The sequence below is a fragment of the Agelaius tricolor genome, unplaced genomic scaffold (genome assembly GCF_023055355.1).
Source record: "Agelaius tricolor isolate 1412-34295 unplaced genomic scaffold, bAgeTri1.0.p SCAF_16, whole genome shotgun sequence".
NCBI classification, from domain to species: Eukaryota; Metazoa; Chordata; class Aves; order Passeriformes; family Icteridae; genus Agelaius; species Agelaius tricolor.
The window spans coordinates 3,351,904-3,372,314 of NW_027269276.1; the positions used below are offsets into that span (position 1 = coordinate 3,351,904).

Consider the following 20,411-nt stretch of genomic DNA (forward strand, 5'->3'; position numbering starts at 1 on the left):
TTGCAGTGTCAGTGGGTGTCGGTGAAATCCTTTGGTGTTGGTCCTTTATCTTCATTTTGTCGGATTAGATGGGGAAATTTGGTATCAAAAGCCATGGATAAACTTCAAGTCCTTTTACTGTTTCACTTGCCTTGTCAGAGATACAATGCAGATCCTTTCCTTTTAGGGAACATATCTGTGGAAAGGAAGCCAAATTTTCATGCACAAGCAAAAAGAACCAGGTCTATTTCTTTTTTTCCCCAGCTTTAATATCACAGAGGTTCTGCCACCCTGGTGGGAAAGATGGTGGAACATTCAAAGTGCCTTGTAGGAGATCCAGCAGTTCAGCTCCTAGCACCTGTGATCCAGGGTGATCCAACTGGAAATGGACCCCATTTTTCTGCTGGAGAGGAGGTCAAAAGCCTTAATTTATGATGCTAAACATCTCATACACTTGTGTGCAGCTGGCTGTCTTCAGTAGCCAGCTGAATGCACTGTTTAGACTGAGGTTTCCTTTCGACTGGCAGCATGCCTTGTACCTATTTCTACAAAATAATTTTTCAAAACCAAACACAGAGTTGTTCTGAAGTCCAGCTCTGTCACTCTGCCACTGTAAAGGGGACCTAGAAATGAAGGACAGCTCTTGGACTCCTGTCTGTTGGGGAGCTGATTTATCACTGACAACTTCCCCAAGGTTGTGCCTGTAATGCTCAGAGACCTGGATCTGTCTCTCCTGATTTTTCTCAACCACATCAAGATTTTCATTTATTATTGTGATTCAAAAGAATTTATGGTAATAATTCAAAAGAATGACCACAGATGTTTGGATTTTCTTTTTTAATGGCAGAATCTAATAAGGTGAGATATGCCTTATTGTTGTAACTGTCATTTTGGGAAAGGAAAAGTACACCTTTGCTAGGAATTTTTTTTTTTTTTTAAGATGGTAGAAAAGTAGAGGTTTTATTGCATATGCTGTTTGTCCAGCACTTACTAAAAGAATTTTGAACAGTAGTGCTGTCGTGCTGGCTGGGAGCATCTTTAGCCAACACAAAAATATCTTTTTTTATCAATAGGGTACACATGTAAATTACAAGAAAATAGAACTCTACCTAATCTTTAACTCAGAGATCTCTTATGGGGCTTTCATCAGAACATGCAAGTTAGAAATCCCAGTTACCAACTTTGCAGCAATAGTAGGAGGCTTTGAAATTTATCCATGGCTCTTCAGAGAAATGATTTTCTTACAACTGAGCTATCCCATGGCTGGAAGTGGACTGGTGCCAATGCAGGATTTATTCTCAAGCTAAAAGCAAAGGAGAATTATCACAGCTATTCAGGAAACAGACACATAATTTGCACTCCACTGCAACAAGCAGCAATCAGCAAAAGCTGCAAGGTGGGAAGGAGATGGAGTCTCAGCTGGTGCCTATCCCTGAAATACCATGGGAGCTTTGCTGGCCTTGGCTGGCAGGTGGGCAGGACAGCCTGATCTCCTGGGCTTCTACCCCGAGATCTTTGTTCAAAGCACTTTTGGGAGGTTTGGTAATGGGCTGGGCACTGTTGACCTTCTCACACCTGATTTTGGTGTGTACAGGGATAAGATAGGAAGGTGCAGTGCCCAGGGGTTGCTACTTTCAGCCATGGGATCATTTGTCCTTCACCTCTGAGTCCGTCTTTCACTGCAGTGTGAACCAGAAGAGTTTTGCAGTAGATCAGTGGCATTCTGAAGTTCACACTAAACTTTCTGTTCTTTCTGGGAGTAATAACAATGGCTAACAATGGATTTTTCTGTGTGGGCTGCCTTCCTCTTGCAAATCTCTCCAGCATTTAAATGAAGATACAGTAGCCACTGTTCACATATTAATCTCCTTGATGACAAAGCCACCTCTTTGTTCTGGTGTCTCTCCTAATACGAGTTATACCATAAAATTTGTATCTAGGATTTGCTTCAATCACAGTCTTACATTCCTGAGACACTGATGTAATGCAGATTATCCAGAAAGATTGGTGTGTGCCAAAGTAACTGTTCCCAAGGTGGAGTATAGTGCATGCAGCGCTATAAATTATCAAATAATGAAGTTCTCCTGTTGTATTTTCAAAGCTTCATCTTAACACGCTGATTTATGGGTGAAAATACTAAAAATACTGCCTGATAGTTGCCAAATCTCATCAGTCTTTAACCAGTTCCTCATTTAAAGATGAACTTTAAGCCCAGCCTTGCAAACCCTGGCCTTGCAGACAATTATCCTTAGACCTAACAGAGCTTTGAGAGTCCTTGACTGCCAACTCTGAGACTTTTTTTGGTCATTCCAGCTGACACTTGATAATCTTTCTGGCAATCTGCAGTTACGGTTTGCTTAATAAAATGTGCCTGGAAAACACTGGAGGTGTTTCCTGGTGCAGTCAAAGATCAGGAATCTGTGACCACAAGCCTCCCACCAGCTCTGAGGACCAGAGTGGAGTGGTGGAGATGATCCAAGTTTGTACCTGTGGCAAATATGCATGAGTTATATCCAGTCTGTTTGCAGCAGAATTCAACCACTAACTCACCCAACATTGCTGGGGTTAATGAATGAGTGTCCAGGTGCTCCTGGTGGGACATGCCCAAGGGTTCTGCTTCGCCTCTGAGAGGACAGGCCAGATCCAAACCCCTGCAAAGCATTTGGGAGTTCTCTAACGGGAGAGTGAAGGTCAGCAGTCAGGTTTGTGGCACAGTGAGATAACACAGTGTGTTTCTTTTTATTCAGGAGCTGTGAGTGCAGCCCCCAAAGCCACCAATCAGGATTAGAAATTACACAAGGAGAAAAAATCTGGTGTGAGACCAAACCAAACAGTCTCCAGAACTAATACTCTATTAATAGCTCACACTTGACTATTGTAAAATGTAACATAAAAATCACCTTTCCACGTGGTGTTTCTCTTATGGCACAGTGATGAAATGAGTGTATTTAATGGCTTGAGCTGAGCCTCCAGCACAGCTCCAGAGCTTGCTCACCTCTAAAGCAGGTGGCACACTCCTGGCTGCTGCTGGGTCAGGGGACAGACCCAGAGTTCACTGAACTTAGTGACTGCCTTCCACTAAATTCAGAGTAACTTTGTCTCCAACCCCAGCATGATTTAGCTCTGGGCATTTGTATCTGGTTTAAAAACTAAATAAGTAAATAGTCCCCTAGTAGGTACTTTAAATTACCTGAAACTTGGGCATGTTCCAAACTGGCTTCCTAACAGGGGTGTTCAGGGTGTATCAGGAGCTATTTCCTTGTGACAGACTGTCACTGGTCACACTTTTGCTGTGTGTTCATGTCTTGAGTAGCTGTTGGTTGGGTTTACATGCAGCTGCATGGGATGCAGTGAGGATATTTGATATCTGACTGTATTGACTGTGATTTGGTATCTCAGCTGATGAAAAACCAACTCCTGGCAATGTCTAGGATAAAGTCCAACATCTGTTTGCTCTGATTTCATAACAGATTTCCGTATTGCCTTTGTAAAATTGACCCTGGAAGTAATGATTTTTCCTGGTGAAACCCAGGCTGGAACAGCAGCTGGGAGAGCCTCTGCTCTGGCTTCTGTGCGCAGACAAGGTCTGAGCTCTGCTGCCCCTCTCTCTGGTTTTCCTGCAAGGGATGAGTGACCACTTCTGACATATCCTGAGTAAGGGAGAAGTAATTGAAGAATAAAAAGTGCAAAGAGAATTGAGCTAAAGGGTGAGATGAAAGTGTCATTCAGATACAACAAATCAGGGAAAGAGAGAGACTGTCTGGCCCAAGTCAGCTGCCCACCTTCTGCACCTGATGAAAGTCAAGAGCTCAAGCCTTACTCATGAAATAAATATTCAGGAAATGAATCCACCATCTGAGACCCCAAATCTGTCTCACTCCATGTCACAATGGAAGGAGAATCACTTTGTCCTGAGGTGCAAGAGACTGTCACCATACTCCTTGGAGTCCTCCCTGTATCAGCACAGCAAAAGTAGGGCTACACTTTTATCCCTAAAATAGCTCCCTGAACACTGCTAAGTGCTAAAGGAATCGCTGCTCCCTGTGCCAGCACTTCTCCAGCCCATTGCTCAAGACAGCCCACAATTCCCATAAAGGCATCACTGACACACAACAGCTTCACAGAGCCATTTAAAGCAAGAAAAGTGGATGGGGGAACATACAGGATAAGCCGCTTAACATCTAAAAGAAAGAGGACAGCAATAACCCCAAAAAGGTGCCAAGTGATATACTGCAAAGTAAACTGGGTGGCCAATTAGAAGGAATCAAGTCATGGTTGTGATGAGATTAGTGTCATCTACAGAGGCCTGATTCAAAGTCCATTGAAGCCAGTGGAAAAACTCTGCCTGCTCTTTGAAATGGGCCCTGCTGTTCCTCTGCTTTATTATTTAAAGGCACCGCTTCCACCCCATGGAGCAAGTCTGTAACTCCACGTGTCTCCATAGTGGGGGAAAAGAGGCTGCATTTCCTTGTAGTTCCTGCTTATTCCTACTGTATTCTGTAAGTCAAAATTGGTCTTTGAAAAATTGTTTAGAGTTGGCCAGTGGTCAGTCCTGGAGAAACTTCCAGCTCTGTTATTGCATTAAATCTGAGCTGTTGAATTTTCAGCAGCCCAGTGCAAGGAGATCATTATCTCCTCCAGAATTTTTGTACAGAGCTGAAATGTAAATAAAAACAAACTTTTTCCCTCATTTTTTCTGCTAATTCCCTCTGTTCAGTTTTAGCATCATCAAAATGTTTTGTAGAAGTGAGTCCTTTCTGACACCACAGCCTTGACAGGGAAGACAAAGCAGGAGCATCTTTTGGAAACATCATTTCACATGTCTGTTCTGTGCAGTGTTGCTCCTGACAGTCATACTTTGCAGTGTTCTTGTGCATCCCTGCCAGTACTGCAGGAAAACCATTCGAAGGGTGCAGATCTAATTAGAGCTAATTAACAAGGCTGAAGTCTCAGCTGAGCAGCACTCATGCATTTCTGCTGAAATGTTAGTCATGACCACGCCTGTGACAGCAGTGACAACTGGCTGCCAGCACAGGGGTCTCATTTGGAGTGTTTCCCACTCAGTCCCCAGCCTGGAGTTGAGTTTTTCTCAGGGAGATGTGGGATGGCTGCTCCTGGCTGGCCCTGCCTTTATTCAGCCCTTTTTTGTTGCTCTAGGTTACATCGAAGCCGCTGTGATCCCTGCGGGTGCCCGGCGGATCAGAGTGGTTGAGGACAAACCTGCTCACAGCTTTCTGGGTAAAAAGATAAAAGAAAAAATGTTTTTATTAAAATTCAGCTGTTTTCTTTTAAAAATGACCCTTCTCTAAGTGACCTGTAAGGTTTGTTGCTGCCAGGGAGGGGCTGGTGAATTGAGTCTTGCTGTAATGTCTGCTTTGTGGCTTGGTTTCATGATGTTTGTGATGTGATAGTATGTGACACTTACAGGCCCTGTGCAACCTGGAAGGACCAGAGAGTACTTTTATATACAGACAGAAGAGTTCCTGAGCAGAACTTGGCAGTGGTTTGCACAGGGCTGCCAGGAGCACACAGCACTTCAGGAGGGAGTGGGGAAGAGAACAGTGTGTTTAGAGAGGGGAATGGCAGAGGTACTGATAGGAAGGCGCCCAGCTCAGTCTGAAGCAGAGACAGGACAGGGCAGCTGATATCCTTCAGTAACCTGCTGCCATTTCCTACAGCAGCACATTTTCACTGGATGCTGTACCCAAGACCTGATCCTGCATTCTGAGATGGGCTTGGCTGCAGCCTCTAGTCCACTTGCCTCTATTTTATCAGGCAAAAAAATTTGTTTAATCCTCTTGTCATTTCTACTTCTGCATTCCTTTAGAGGGGAACAGGCATCTCTCCTCCTTTTCCTGTTGGGAAAAGAAGGTTTAGACATGGCTGATGGGTAAGATTTGCATGTGAGGTTGTTGTAGGGCAGAGTCTGTCAATGAATTTGTTGTTCAGTTACTCATTGCATAAATTAAAGGTCAGAATGGCATTTGTAAAGTGCAGCCAGTCAGTTACACTGAGGATCTGTCAGTCTGGTCTTCTGCCTCTTCTCTGCAATGTTTGAGGCATTTCCTTCTCTGTCATTACTAGATATTAGATAAAGGGTTTTATCCCCATCTACTTCTAGGGAGTCCAGGTCACAGAAATGCTCCATTAGCCCTGAATTTACACAGGAAGCCAGTGGCAGAGCAGAGGCTTTAGAGAAAATTGCCCAAGATCCAAAAAACCCCCAACATGGTCCCAGAGCTGCATGGCCATGGAATTGCTTCCAGAGAGGAAGGAACTCTGAGAGGATTGCAGAACTTGTCACTCTCTTGTTTCTGAAGAGGAAACTGAGGTGTTTCAACTTGCTCATGGCTATTCAGGGAGTCAGAACAAAGCTCAGACCTTGGTCTCTGATTTCCACATCTTTTGATTATAATTCTTCATCTCCAGCCAAAAGGAGATGTTAATATCCAGCACTGGAATATCGGATGCTGCTGAAAATGTTTGCATGGTGGCTGTGTCAGGGTTTCAGCTCTAGTGCTACTGATTTTCTGTCTTGAGATGTTGCTGCAGTTGGCAATATCACTGGGAAAGATGCTTTTGTTCTCTTTCACTCCAGATCCAGAGGAAAAAAGGAGGGCAGATTGTCATTCAGTTGCCCTTTGATCAAAACCATTGGCATTTGTGCCACTTCTTGGTAGGAAGGAATATCACCACTGCTCCTATTTCCATAATGCTTTAGCCAGAGGATCCCGCCTACACATGAGATGTTTGACATAGCAAAGCCTGGTGGAATAATGGGAGCCAGTGTTTCTTTGGGTTTTGCAAGTGCTCTGCCTTCTGGAAACCAGCCTTTTTGTTTGTCTTGGTGGGGTTTGCACAGGGTATTTGGGCTTTGGCAGATAGCAGAGCACTGAGAGTCTTACATGAGTTAGAAACTCCCCTTCCCTGGGACAACATAACCTTGACTGAAGCAGATGGTTCCCCACTGGGTGGTGAAGATTAGGATTGTATTTTTGAGAGCAGGAGCTGGCCCTGTTTGCATCACATAAAGATAGATAAAAATCTGGCTCTTTTAAAGCTTTTAGTGCTTTCAGCTCTTTGGTTCATGGTCAGGAGCCAGGAGAACCTCTCTAAGCTTTCCAGGGTTTTCTCTTTCAAGGAACACTCGACCTGAAGAAAAGATACCCAGTGCCTTGCTGAGCTGAGATGAAGAATAGCAGCAGGGGGGTTCCATAGGGCAATAAAGATGACCAAGAAAAATGTCCCAATCACTCTTAAATTCAGATCTGAGTGTGGAAGGATTTTCTAGTTCAATAGCACTGACAAAGCTGAGTCCAATCAGGTCCTATTTCTACTCAGAACCAGGTACAACATTCTGGAAAGAAGCCCAGCATAATTTGGAATCATTATTCCATGTGCTGGGAGCAGTGCCTGAAGAATTTCCCTCCACCTACAGGCAGCCCACGCTGGCTGCCTTGGCTGGCTGTAACTCTCAAAAACCACCTTGAACAGGAAATGCCTGGGCAGTTTGTGTCCACAGGCTGGGAAGCAAGCTGGAGAGACCCAAGGTGGAAATAAAGATGCCAGGTTTAGAAGTTGATTGGTCAGTTCCTGCCTTCCAGCCAACAAGAAAAACAGAAGTTACAGGTTGTTGCTGGGGTTCCTATTCCTCCTGCTCTTCTACTGTACGAGTTTGAATTTAGTTCTGTCACCTCTGGGGCTGGGCACACAGCCAGTGGTTGTGTGTGACAAAAGCCATTGGAGTTCCCTGTGTCTGAGACATGGAAGGTTTTGTAGCTGCAGCAGTGATCTTGCTGATGGGGTAATGAAGGCAAACAGCAATGAAAATACTTTAGCTTAAGTGCTCTGCTCAGTCCCCAGTGCAATTCCTGCAATCCTCGAGGAGCACCTTTGGGAACAGGTCTGTTTCCAAACTCTCCATCTCCTCAGCCACTAAGGGAGCAGTGCCTGCAGCAATCAAAATCAAACCCTGCCCAGAAAAGAGGTTCACAAAGATGAAACATTGGTTTTCATCAGCAAATCATCTCCCTTTGAGGGTGAGCTGGAACCAAAGCATGACTTAAGTCACTCAACCTCTTAGACAGTTTGGAGCACATGCTGGGCTATCTTTCCTAGTCAGCCATGCTGCTTGGAGATAGTTTTATCTCACCCACAGCTTTGATCTGCCTGGAAGCCACTAGGTCTTGGCAGAGGAAAGCAATCCTGCTTCAGAATTGTGTCTGCAGCTTGCAGAAGGTACTTTGTAAACTGAGGAACAAAGCAGCAAGAGAAGTGAGCCACAGGGAGAGACACATTGCTGCAGCATGCAAGTGCCAGGGCACATCTTACCCCTGAGCTGTGTGCCAGGGGAAACTTTCCTCAGAAAAAATACTCTCCCACTTCAGTTCCCCTTCACCCTGATTTTGGAGCCTCTGATGGGACTTGTAGAGCTGTCAGGAAGGTTGTGTGCAGCAGGACAGATATCCACCTTTTTCCAGGATTCCCAGTGTAGATGCAGAGAACACTGTGACCTCCACTTGCTCCAGATTCCCCCAGAGTTCAGACATCACAAATTATAAATACATATATATACATATATATATATATCCTAAGCACACCCAGGAGGGTTTGCTGGCAATGGAGGCTTGGTCCAAAGGGATGACAATAGGAGATTTCCTATTCACTTGCAACACACTCAGTTAAGTGAGAGCAAAGTTCTTTACTGGAAGAGAATAAAATAGGCATGAGATGCTAGAGGTTAAAAAAACATCTTGTTAAAGGCTTAGCCAAAAGACACAGTTAACCTTGAACTAAGGAAGCCCAGTAACATGTGGGATATTCTGTCTGTCTGCTGTCAGGGCAGATTTGATCACAGTGACTGGATCTCCACAAAGGGGCCTGGCACTTTCTGCTGCAGCAGGGTCTGCCAATTTTCTCTTCCCTCAGTGCATCACACCAACATCTGGATAACTCTGCTTCCATTCTAACACAGAAAACACATCAATCCCTAAATCAGCCTCCACTGATGAGTCAACAGTAATGTGATGCTGTTATGGCTGGAGCTGTCTTTCAGTGTTTGAAGGACATCAGTGATCCTGATGAAGTAGTTAGGCTGGAAGAAAGGACACACAACTTCCAAGAATCTTTTCTTCTCAATATTCATCTTTCTTCTGAAGTTAAGCTTTCCATTTTTACCTTAGTGAGGCACAAAGGCACAGGATGGGTGTGACCCTACAACACCTGACCTTATGCATTTATGTCCAGCACTTGGACCCTGAAAAGAGGGTGGCCAAGTTCACATTTTGCCCAGCCCCTGCTTTGTGACTTGACTTCTCTTTACAGCTGTGACAGCTGAATGTTAATTTTTTCAATGTTCAGTTATGGAGCACACACAAACACAGCATCAGTTGTATTTTACATTTGCAAATCTTCACGTGTGTATCGACAAAGGTTTGATTGATCTTTTCCTCAAGGAGAGTTTAGAAAAATGTGGTCTCAAAATCTGGAAACTGAAAGAAAATTCTGCTTGGAAACTAAATTGCAGATTTGTCTTGTTGCATTTGAAAGGAGAGTGTAGAGATAAATGATCTATGAATTTTATGTTAATTCTTCGATATACCTTCATCAACTGAAGTACAGAATATGTCCAAGTTAGAAACATCACAATGGGCCTTTTAAAAGTGGAGGAGGTTTTATCCTTTTAAACTCACATCCATTACAAGGTTTCTGCATCTTGTGCTTGAGGTGCCTTGAGACAAAGGCTCAGTAGTCTGTATTGTAATTACAAATTTGCTCGCATTTCATTCCGTGGTGTTTGATTCATTGCAGCTTTAAAAGATTCCAGTAAGAGATCCATTAACAGCGACTGGAAAATTGAGCTTCCTGGTGAGTTTCAGATCGCAGGCACCACTGTCCGGTACGTGCGAAGGGGGCTGTGGGAGAAAATCTCTGCCAAAGGACCAACTAAAATACCACTGCACTTGATGGTAACTTTATATCCTTTGTTTGTGTTTCTTAAGTGATGCAACAGAAAGGGTTTATATCCTAGCTGAAAGTTAAATTTTGATTGTTTGCTTCCTCACCACAGTGTTCTTTTGCAGCATTGCAGGGGCTGGAGAAGCCCAGCTCCCCACTCAAAAAGTGATGCTCCATCCTGGGAGAACAGGCAGTGTTCATTCAGCTCATGTCTACTGCAGGAAACCCCTGTAATGTGTCACAGACGGGTCCATTCTAGGGGATGTAGGTTCCCAAGGACCTGAATTATTTCTTGGACATACCTGATCACACACATAAAAGCATATTTGCTGAAATGTCTTTTTATCTTATGCCAGAATGTATTCTGTGTTTAAGTACTGTTCTCTTACAGAAGAGATGCAGATCTAGCATGCACAGATGATATATGTGAATTTGAATCTAAGTAATGACTTAATTACACACAGAAATGTTCTTGTTTTCTCTGTATTGTTTTTTCAATTGTATGTAGTTTAAGGTGTTTTTTGACATTTTTTCCTAATGTTCAGCATAGCCCTTCTGTTAACTCAGCTTGGTATTTTATGAACAGCCATGTGGCTGAACATGAATGAGAAGTCCACAGGGGTGAGAAGAGCAGGGCTGTGGTCCCAGAGCTGTCACTGGTGGGTGACAGGGTGACCCATGGGCCAGTCCCTAAATGCTGGTGTAACCTTAACATTTGTATTTGTGAGACAGCTGTAATAATTCCTGTCTCGTATTTCTGTTCCTGTTTAAAAGTCTGCAGAAAGCTTTACAGGTTCTGTAGCAAGGTTTGCATAGAAAGTATATTCGTTTTTTCATTGTTTCCTGTAACTTTTTTTATTCTATTCCATTTTTTTCTGTGCTGTTTCTTCTCCTTGTGACTTTTTGCCATGTTTGTTCTCTGAAGACTATCTGTAAGCACTGCTAAAAATCAGCATTCTCTCCCTTCCCTCACCTGATTTTTTTGGCTTGCTGGTGTTCATTGTGCAACACTTCCTGATGCAGTTTGAAAAGCTCCAAAGATGCCTGAACTTTCCACACACACAAAAAGCTGACAGTAATATCCACTTTGTCAGTACCTTCTTGGTGTCAAAATCTGCTGCACAGGGACATGAGGGCTTTTGTCTTTGCTTTCTCAGACAGATGGGTGAGTTTACAGGCTCACAGACCAGTGTAATGCTGGATTCAAAGTTACAGCTGGAGTAGTCAGAGGCGCAGGGTGGGGCACACCAGCACCTTCCTGGCTCACCCATGTAGTCCTGGGTGTGCCCACTCAAAGGAGGTGTATTCCAGGTGTATTACACCCTCTTCACCATCAGAAACATCAGCTTCTTCTGGACTTTGGCCTTAACACAAGCCTTCCCTCCTGAAACCAGGACTCTGACAAAGTACCTTGTACTGCCAAGGTCTTCCCAAGCTCATGTGAGAAACAGGAGTTGCACAGGTACCGTTTGGGAAGATGCTGTGCAGAGTTCCTTTGGCAGCTCCTGGAACCTTCCGGGGCATTGCTTGTGTTTGAGGTCCACTGCAGTAAAATCTGATATTGGCATTTTGTGAACCTCAGCATCAGCAGATCTTTGGTTTTAAAGAAATGCTCAGTTCCCCTTCATTAAGGAGTAAGTAACTAACATAGGAGTGATTTTGAACTTCTCCATGAGTGTCCTGTCCAGATACAGACAGGCCCTTTCAGCAGACATAAGCAGAGGAAATGTTCCTTCTTCACCTTCCTTCAGAGGAATGATTAAAAATGAGGAATGTAAAAATTACCAGACCATTAAAAAACATGTGGTTTTAAATCACTGCCAGTGGTAAACAAAGCACACATGAAGTCTTTGCTTCGAATCAGATACAAATCTTTTCCCTGATACAGGGTGGTGGGTTTCATTCTTTCAACACAAGAAAGGCAGGATGGTTACCAGTTCCCTCTAAATAGAAAACTGTTGTTCAAACAGTGGTGGAATACACTGGACTGACAAAGAGCCAGAAGCTTCAGTCAATCCATTGTGACCTGCATTTGAAACCAATTATACACACATACACACACCCCCCAATTATATATGGCTACGAAATTGCATGAAATTGGTTTCATATGGGCCTTTAGATTCACTGGTCTCGCACCCATATTGAGATAATAAGGATTTCTTTTTAGGAGCTGGTTTTTAATACTTGAGGCATGTCTCCAAGTGCATTGCTGTGTGTGTATTTCTTGGAGAAACTGGTGTTTGTGTAAGTAGGCCTGTTCTAGTCCTCCTTGTGCAGCAGAGGACAACCAAACACTCCCAGAGCAGAAGGGGGCTTTAGAGAAGGCTGACTGATCAGTTCTCTAGAACAGGAATTCATATCTCCTGCACTTCAGGAAAGCCAGGTCAGGGCTTAAGCTCTCTGCCTCTGCCTGCCTGGCGTTTGAATTGTGTTTAAAAAAAAACATTGATCTTTGAAATTGTAATGATGGCTGGCTGGTTTCAACCCTGCTATTCAGTCCTGGAAGTGACTCTGTAGCTGAAGCAAAATCATGTCCTTGTTCCCCACATCCTCTGGGTGAGGCTCATCTGCCCAGGATTCTGCCCTGTGCAGAGCAGCTCATGGTACTGAGTTTGTGGAGCCCCCTCAGTGTTCACAGCACAGGCTGCCAGGACCCCTTCTTTCAGCACATTTGTGTGGTTAAACAAGCTCCTGACAGCTTTAGTGAGATTATTGGTTAAGTAGGAATGATTGTGCAAATCTGAAGGGGAAACAATTATTGTTGGGGGATAATAGCATTTGCAGATTTATCTTTTTTCAAACAGGCAGCTGCTTGCCCCACTTATGAGAGCCTTTATTTGATAAGGCATTGCTCCTGTTTCAGTAGGTGACAAAAGCCAGCACAATTCACCTGTTTGATGCTGCTCAGATCATGGGATAATAAGTATAATAGGTTTAAAGCCACAGCATGAACATTACAGTAGTACTTCCATGGCATTTGTTAATACTGTGGTAACTCAGATTCCATGGACCCTGTTCTCTGTGGGATATCTTCCAATCAGTTCTGACTCAAGCCAGGGAAACTGAGAGCCAAATGAAGTCCAACATGTAAATGAAAACAGGACCAGTACTCTCATCTGCCTATGGTGAAGACATAAACATTTTTCTCTGTTCCTTTGTCAACAGTCAGGGAATTTTGGAGTAATAACACTGGAGACATCACAAGTGGTTCCATAGGAAGTAGCCTGCTGTTGGAAACAGGTTTCACCTTCCTCTAGCAATGTGCAGGGATGAAAATATATGTTACCAGAAGCTGTATGATATGGCTTTTGCTGGTTATCCACCGTTTTCTGAGACATACAACCCTGCTGCTCCAGCTTGTCAGCAGGAATAGTCATGCTTGCCTTGAGTGCCACATTCACCAGGAGACAAGGGACTTTTTGTGCAGCAGTTGTTTTTGCTCTGAGAAGCATCACCTTGTTCTTTCAGATGTTTAACTCTAGATGCTTTTTAAAATAGTTGGTATATGAAAAGTGCTGATTTAATGCTTCCTGTTGTCTTTTTCTTTGAATAGCTATTGTCCCTCTGATCACATACAAGGCTGGAAGTCATGCCTTGAATTCCAGGTTTAGACATCCCTGTGCTGCTTTAAATATTCACAAATCATAAGCAGTTCTTGCTCCTGCAGTTGCCCTGTTTTACCAGTACTGTTGCAATCTAAGTTTTTTAGATAAAGATTTGGTTGCCTTTCACAAGGTGTTTATATTTTAGGGATTTTTTTTCCTGAGCCAGCATTTCCAGCAGTGCTATCTCAGCCTGTTGGCTCTCCCAGCACAGTGTGTTGCAACAGCCTCTCTTTTCCTGCCGAACCAGGTGCTGTTATTCCACGACCAGAATTATGGAATTCATTATGAATACACCATCCCTATAAACTATACTGCTGAAAACAGAAGTGAGCCAGAAAAGCAACAGGACTCCTTGTACATCTGGACACACAGTGGATGGGAAGGATGCAGTGTGCAGTGTGGAGGAGGTAGGGACACCAGGAAGCTTGGTGGGAATCCCTGAGTGGTGTTTGCAGCCTCCAGCCACAGGAGAGGTGGAAATTGGCCATGAAAATGGACTTTGCTATAATGAATTCAGTGAAAGCTCATTCTCACCAGCTCTCCCTGCTCTGATCCCTGTCCCCACAGTTAATTTCCAGCCAGCCTTTTGGCAGGGACACTGCTCTGTCACTGCAGGCTGGAGCTGCACCTGGATTCTGTGTGCAGCCCCAACCTCCAGCCCCCTCCACATTCCTGGAGCAGGATCTCACAGGTTCCAGGCACGCTCAGGGAAAGGCCCTTCCCTCCCCAGGGATGGAGCAGGGCAGTGCTGCTGGGACAGCTCCTGGAGATCTGCATCAGATGCTCCCATCCGGGAGCACGTGGCAAAGCTCCCTTCCCAGAGCATCCCTGGATGTGCCCAGACAGATCTGCTGCAGCCCTGGGGGAGCTGGTGCTGTGGAAGCAGAGACTGCTTTGTCAGACACTGTCCATTGCATTTGCAGTGCTGGAAGAAGGAGGTTGTTCCCTGAGGAAAACAGATCGTTGAGTCTGTCTGCACCAGCAGACTCAGTTATTTATGATGTGACATGACAGGAGGAAAGAGCTCATCTTCACATTTACAGGCTCACTGCCCTCAGTGCACTGAAATTACTCATTTTTTTCTGTAAATAGGACTAACTTTGGAATAGACACTTTTACTAGTGCATTAAAATAATAATTTTTAAGCCATTAAACCCTCACATGAGGGGAAAAAAAATTACTTGTGACTCTTCTGATTTTTGTTGTAAGCCTGTTATAAATTTGAATCAAATCAGTGTCTTCCAGCATGGCTCCCACCAGTACTAGCTTGATAATTGGTCTTTTATTTTAGTTGTTCAATGCTTTTGCTACTTATCCAAGCTGGGAAGGCCTTTTTCCTTTCCATACAGTTGTTTTGATATTTTTTATTAGCAGAACGTGAGTTTTTTTTTTTATTTTCAGCTGCAGATGGTGAATAAACTCAATCTGACGCAGCCTCAGGGTTAGAAAACAAACCTGAGAAACCAAAATTAGCAGTGAGGCAAAGTCACACAGAGCAGGAGTAGCACTTTCCTTGTCTCATCTGGTCACTGTCATGCTCCCTGTGGCACAGCTTTCCTGATGCCACTCAGTGGAAGGCTGAACCCTGAGGGCCACACTGGATGAAGGAAACTCCTGGTGCTCAGTTTATGTGAGAAATGCTGACTCCTCCTGAGATGCTCCTGCCACAAGGATTTTAAAGCAGTATATCTGGAGGAGCTGGAGATGAGAAATAATTTGTTTTGGTGGCTTTATTTTCTCTTTGTGAAAGATGAACAAGCTCAGTTTATGACTCCTGAACCTCGGTCAGTCCTTTTCATCCTGATTTCCTGCCCGGGGAGCAGCAGGAGGCAGCTGTCCTGTCATTATCAGTCACCTTAGCAGGCGGTGGGAGGTTGTGTGACTTCAGCACATCTGCCCGAGGTGATGACAGGGCACAGCTACCTGTGGAGGAGGAACCAGAAATGAAAACAAATTGTTTTAAAGCTTCTTTCCACCTTAAACACTAGAAGGAGAAAGCCCAAGTTGCTGCTCATGTGAAACAGTCAATTGCATGATTAGTGGGGAAAGATTTGTAGCTTTTCTGGAAAAAAACCGACCCAAAACATGCCAGTACAAAGGTCTAACAAAGTGGAGAGTGAGATTTCTTGCAGAGGTGGTGGAGTACATCTGGTAGAGGGAGCAGGGAGCTCCAAGCTTTTGAGTTTTGGAGTTTTGATGAGTGGAGGTGGTTTTGTTCTGAGTTCTTTTTGATTTGGCTTCCAGGTGAGAGGAGAACCATCGTGTCCTGCACTCGGATCATTAACAAGACCATGACACTGGTGAATGACAGTGACTGCCAGCGAGTGACCCGCCCCGAGCCCCAGGTCAGGAAATGTAACACACACCCCTGCCAGTCACGGTAAGGAGTTAAAAACACTAAAACCAATATCCTTTGCCTTCAGAAACTGCCCCTTTCCAAAGCCTCCATCTGCTGAACACAGTGAAAATGTCTCAAAGTATTGGGACACGTTGTTAGCCACAGTAAGCAGCTGTAATATTCATTTCCTTTTGTTGAGCAGGTCAGATTTTCATTACCTCAGACAAAGCCCGTTTAATTTGTGGTCAGTAAGGCCAGATTCCATGCAGGCTGCCTTCATACATTGTTTGGGGATGGTTTTCTTTTCCCCTTGGTTGCCTCGTGGGAGACAGAACTTACAGTATAAAGTTAGACAAGAGTAGAGTGACTGCATATCTAACCTTTCTTTTTTTGAATCAGCACAGAATGGGGTCTAATTAACTGTCAAACAGCACTACAAAAACCCTGAGGTCAATAAATTAAATTATGATGAAACACATTTTAGATGTTTTCCTCAGTAAGGGTGCTTTTCTCCTCACTAGTTATTAGAGATCTCTAAAAATAATAATTTTTTTTTTTAATTTGGCAAGCACTTTCAGCTGAAATTATTTTGATCTGTGTTATATTAAAAAAGACATTTCTGGCCAAAATGGCAAAAGACGGGAAGGTAAATTAATTTGTTCAGTTTGTTTGCTGACAGAAGAAGTTCACTCTTGTTCTGCAGTGATGTTTAGCATTGTAGAATAGTATGGAAACTCCAATTTTGATGGTAGTTAGAATAACACCAGGATCAGGGGTTTGATGCATGTATGGGCCATTCACTTCAGAGGTGGGCTCAATGATCCTTGTGGGTTCCTTCCAACTCAGAATATTCTGTGAGAAAATCAATTTCAGATAAAGCTGAACAGTACCTAAAAAAGCCCCTTCAAACCAGCCTGCTGACTGCTGCATCTTGGGTAATCAGACAAGCCAGAGAAATGCAACTACAAAGCTAATCCTGCTGGCAGAAACAATGGGGGGAACAGCAAACAGCACACTTCCTTCTAATTAGACCTGCACTCTGATTAAAGTGCCCTGGAGCAGGGAAATGCAGTGTCAGGTCATCCATCAATAAGGCTGGTTCAGGTTTCAGTTTCTGTCTGCACTGCCTGTTATTGCTGCTGGACAATATTGGCTGTACAGCTTGCAGTACTGAAAGGTATAATGAGATATTCTGGTGTGTAAGGAGAGCCAAAATCCCAATGGCTTCAAGGAAACAACTGTTTCCTTGAAGAAGGAAGTCCAGTGAGGCTGGGATTTCTGTCATGTCACTCTCTCAGAAAGAAACAAAAGCATCTGCTTGTGTTGCTGCCCTGGCATGAAGTATTTCTCCCAGACCTTTTGGAAAGCTGTCAGGAGTAGACTGGAGTGAGCCCAGGCAGGTATAGGAGGGGTTCCAGGTGGTAGAGATGAAGAAAAGCAACTTTAAAAGTTCTTGAAGTTGTGGGCAGCTTCTGCCTCTACCAGCTGAGAGCAAGGATGGGAAGTTCTGGCCATGTCACAGCCCTGAGCCCCACAGTGTGCTCTGAGGGGCCCCAGTGACCCTGAGCCCCTGGGGAGGTCTCTTTGCTGCCCAGCACTGCTGCCTGTCAGGGCAGTGACAGTGGATGAGGTTCAATCACACAAAACCTCCTCAGAAAGGATTACTCTGCTCCTGTATCCAGCCTGTGTTCCTCTGGGGAATTGGGTCCAGCCCTAAATGTTATTCCAGGGTCTCTCTTCTCCTGTGTGGAGCCAGCAGGCAGTTTATGGGCACAGCTTAGCACAGCTCTGCCCAGCTGCAGTCAGCTCTGGCACAGGGACACTCTTACTGGCTTATTTTTTTCAGAGCAATGACAGCAGACACTGTCAATGTGCTTAGAACCTGGAAAGGCCACAGAATCCTTGCTGATGATCTGATAGACCACACTCCCTCACTCCCTCCGTGTAGAGTACACTTTCACACTTAACATGCTTTTAACTGGAAACATTTTCAGAAGCACATTCTCTGTGCCTCTGTAGAATTTAAATTTCCACTTGCGTTTGCCCACCCAGACATTAGAAAAGCATGCTTAGCATATTCTCTGACCAAGAACATCTTAAAGAAACCATTCTCTTTCACCATGTCAATGCTTTTTTTATGAGCCCTGAATTTGTTTTAGGGTTTCAAGTAAAATTATTGTAGCATCTTGTTACAATAAGGTCCTTTCCCATTTCCACTCAGACCTAAGCCCTTCACCTGAGTTCAGAAGAAGGAACAATGCTCTCCTTTCTCTAGTAAACCAGCTCTGTTTTGTGCATTCTGAATTGCATTTGCACTTTCACTCAAAATTTAGGAGAATCACCTTTCAGAGTATTTATCTCTAGAGGGGGTCTTTTGGCCGGCACAGGACTGGGTCAGAGGACACTCAGTCTCTGTTTCACTTTTGGATGGGCTGTGTGACTTTAATTCACTGTCCCACGCTGTCCCTTTGTTTCCTCTCTCAATCCATGTGTAAGCTAGATTGCAAACTCTTTGGGATGGGGTGAGATCATATTGTTTAAGTGGAGGAAGAGGCTGTTGCTGTTGAGATTGTAATAAAAATAAAATAAACAGTTAGCCACATTTATAAAGTGATCAGGAGGAAAAAAGGGTATGTTATTAATAACAGTGTCTTTCTTCCAGCATGATCCCAAAGTGCTCTGTAAATTATATATCCCTTTGAACTTCAGCCACCTCTCAGGAGAGCCAAATAATGTAGGGCAGGGGACAATACTTTCATGAGGCCAAGGAGAAGATTGGAATTCTCCAACTGCAACCCAGCATCTGAGGAAAACAAAGCAGGATTTAAAACTTGATTGGATACACTGACATGTTTTAAAATTAAACGTCAGAGAAGAGAATTTTCTTAAGAGTTTTGTTGAAACTGGCAAAAATAAAAGAATCTTTCATTCTTTATTATTGTTACTCTTTCACCTTTTAAAAAAATGCCTCTTTTTCTTCTTATTTTATTTTTTATGTTCCTTGACCCTCTTTTTCCATTAAATTCTTTACAGCTTCCTTTCCTGTCCCAACTGCACCCTATTAGCACCTCTTTATTCTAATCCTTTGCCTAGCTCTTTAGGTATTTTTTACAAAACCCTGCTGTAACCAGATGGAATCTGGATTCCTGCATGCGGTGTGGATGGGTCGCTTCCAGCACGCCCAGCACCAACCCAAATACAGCGGCAGGGCCAGCCCTGGGGCTGGCACCAGACTCACAAATCACAGATCCCATCAGCTGTTTTCACTGAAAACACAGCTCGGCCACTGGCCACACACTTCTGCATGCATGGCTGGGGCTGTGGCTATGAAACTTTTCCCTCCAAGGCAGGACAAGCACCAAAACCACATGAAATTCCCCAACTGTTGGACTTGTAATGGACTGTGTGCAAACGATGGTAATTTTTCTCCTCTTTGCTGTAAGAGATTTTAGGAGAGGTTAAGTTCTTTCAGGGGCCTGCTGAATATTTGGTGTTCTTACATGGATGCTGAACAGCAGCATAAATGCCAGAAATCCCTGGCTGCATCTACAGAAAACCACAGGAGACCCTGAGCACTTATTTTCACTGTTTAGGACTTGAAAATATCTCCTGAGCTCCAGGGTTAGTTTTCTGCTACTACCAGCAGCACATCTTAGACTGCTTTCTATAAGCTGAGCATTTTCCACAGGCTCCTTCCCTCACTGGTAGGCTCTCCTTTGACCTTGCTGTTCATGTGGGTCAGAACCTTTTATTTCCAGCCTAAGTTACTCACTGTCATTTTTCAGCCTTTTTTTTTTTGTGCATCAGCTCTGTTCCTTTTCTTACAGAGTATTTTCCCTCCCTTCCTTTCAGCCTTGGGCTATTTGCCACAGGACACAACAAACCATTGTATCTCCTCCTTCAATCATTTTTCTGGGCTAAATCCATTACTTTAACTTCTTATTGCTTTTTTCATGGCTGCATCATATTTGTGGCTTACGGTCATTCGAGATGTTTTCCTCCTCATTTATTTCATTGCATGAACCCTACTTTAACACAGAAATGCTTGTTATTGGTCCCTGAGCCCTCAGCCTTGCACTGTGTGCTGTTTATTTCCATCCTAGTTTTGTTATTGCAGTACTGAAGGTTATTCTGTTCTTCCTGTTTGACATCCTCATCCTCTGAGGCATTGACACTGCTTCTAGGCTTTGTATTGTCAGCATTTTCTTTAATTTTCCAGCAGTTTTCTTCTTTTTTGTGCCAAGGTCATTAATGAGCATAGTAAATTAGATCAAATGCAAGACAGACCTTTCAGGAAGCCCACTAGTAACTGATCTAAATTCCTTTCATACCTGGTACTCCTTTGCAGCACTAAAGGTAGATGGGAGGCCAGCTCTCACCTCTCTATGAATTACACAATAATATCTGTGTTTCCCAGTATGTCACCAGTAGGCATTTCCCATGTAACAAAAGGAGTTCTTCACCAGATTAAATCTACTACATTTCCTTTGTCTGAAAAGCCAGTTATTTTAGTCAGAGAAATGCAGCCAATG

At 43.8% G+C, this 20,411-nt stretch overlaps 1 protein-coding gene across 1 annotated transcript in view; it reads left to right on the top strand.

Annotated features, from left to right (window-relative positions):
* ADAMTS17 (ADAM metallopeptidase with thrombospondin type 1 motif 17) overlaps positions 1-20,411 on the top strand; it is a 155,998-nt gene that overhangs the window by 105,135 nt on the left and 30,452 nt on the right. The window contains exons 16-19 of the mRNA XM_071441238.1: positions 5,137-5,217; positions 9,790-9,947; positions 13,789-13,948; positions 15,786-15,921. Coding sequence (XP_071297339.1) covers positions 5,137-5,217; positions 9,790-9,947; positions 13,789-13,948; positions 15,786-15,921 — 535 coding nt within the window. The remainder of the gene's footprint in view (positions 1-5,136; positions 5,218-9,789; positions 9,948-13,788; positions 13,949-15,785; positions 15,922-20,411) is intronic.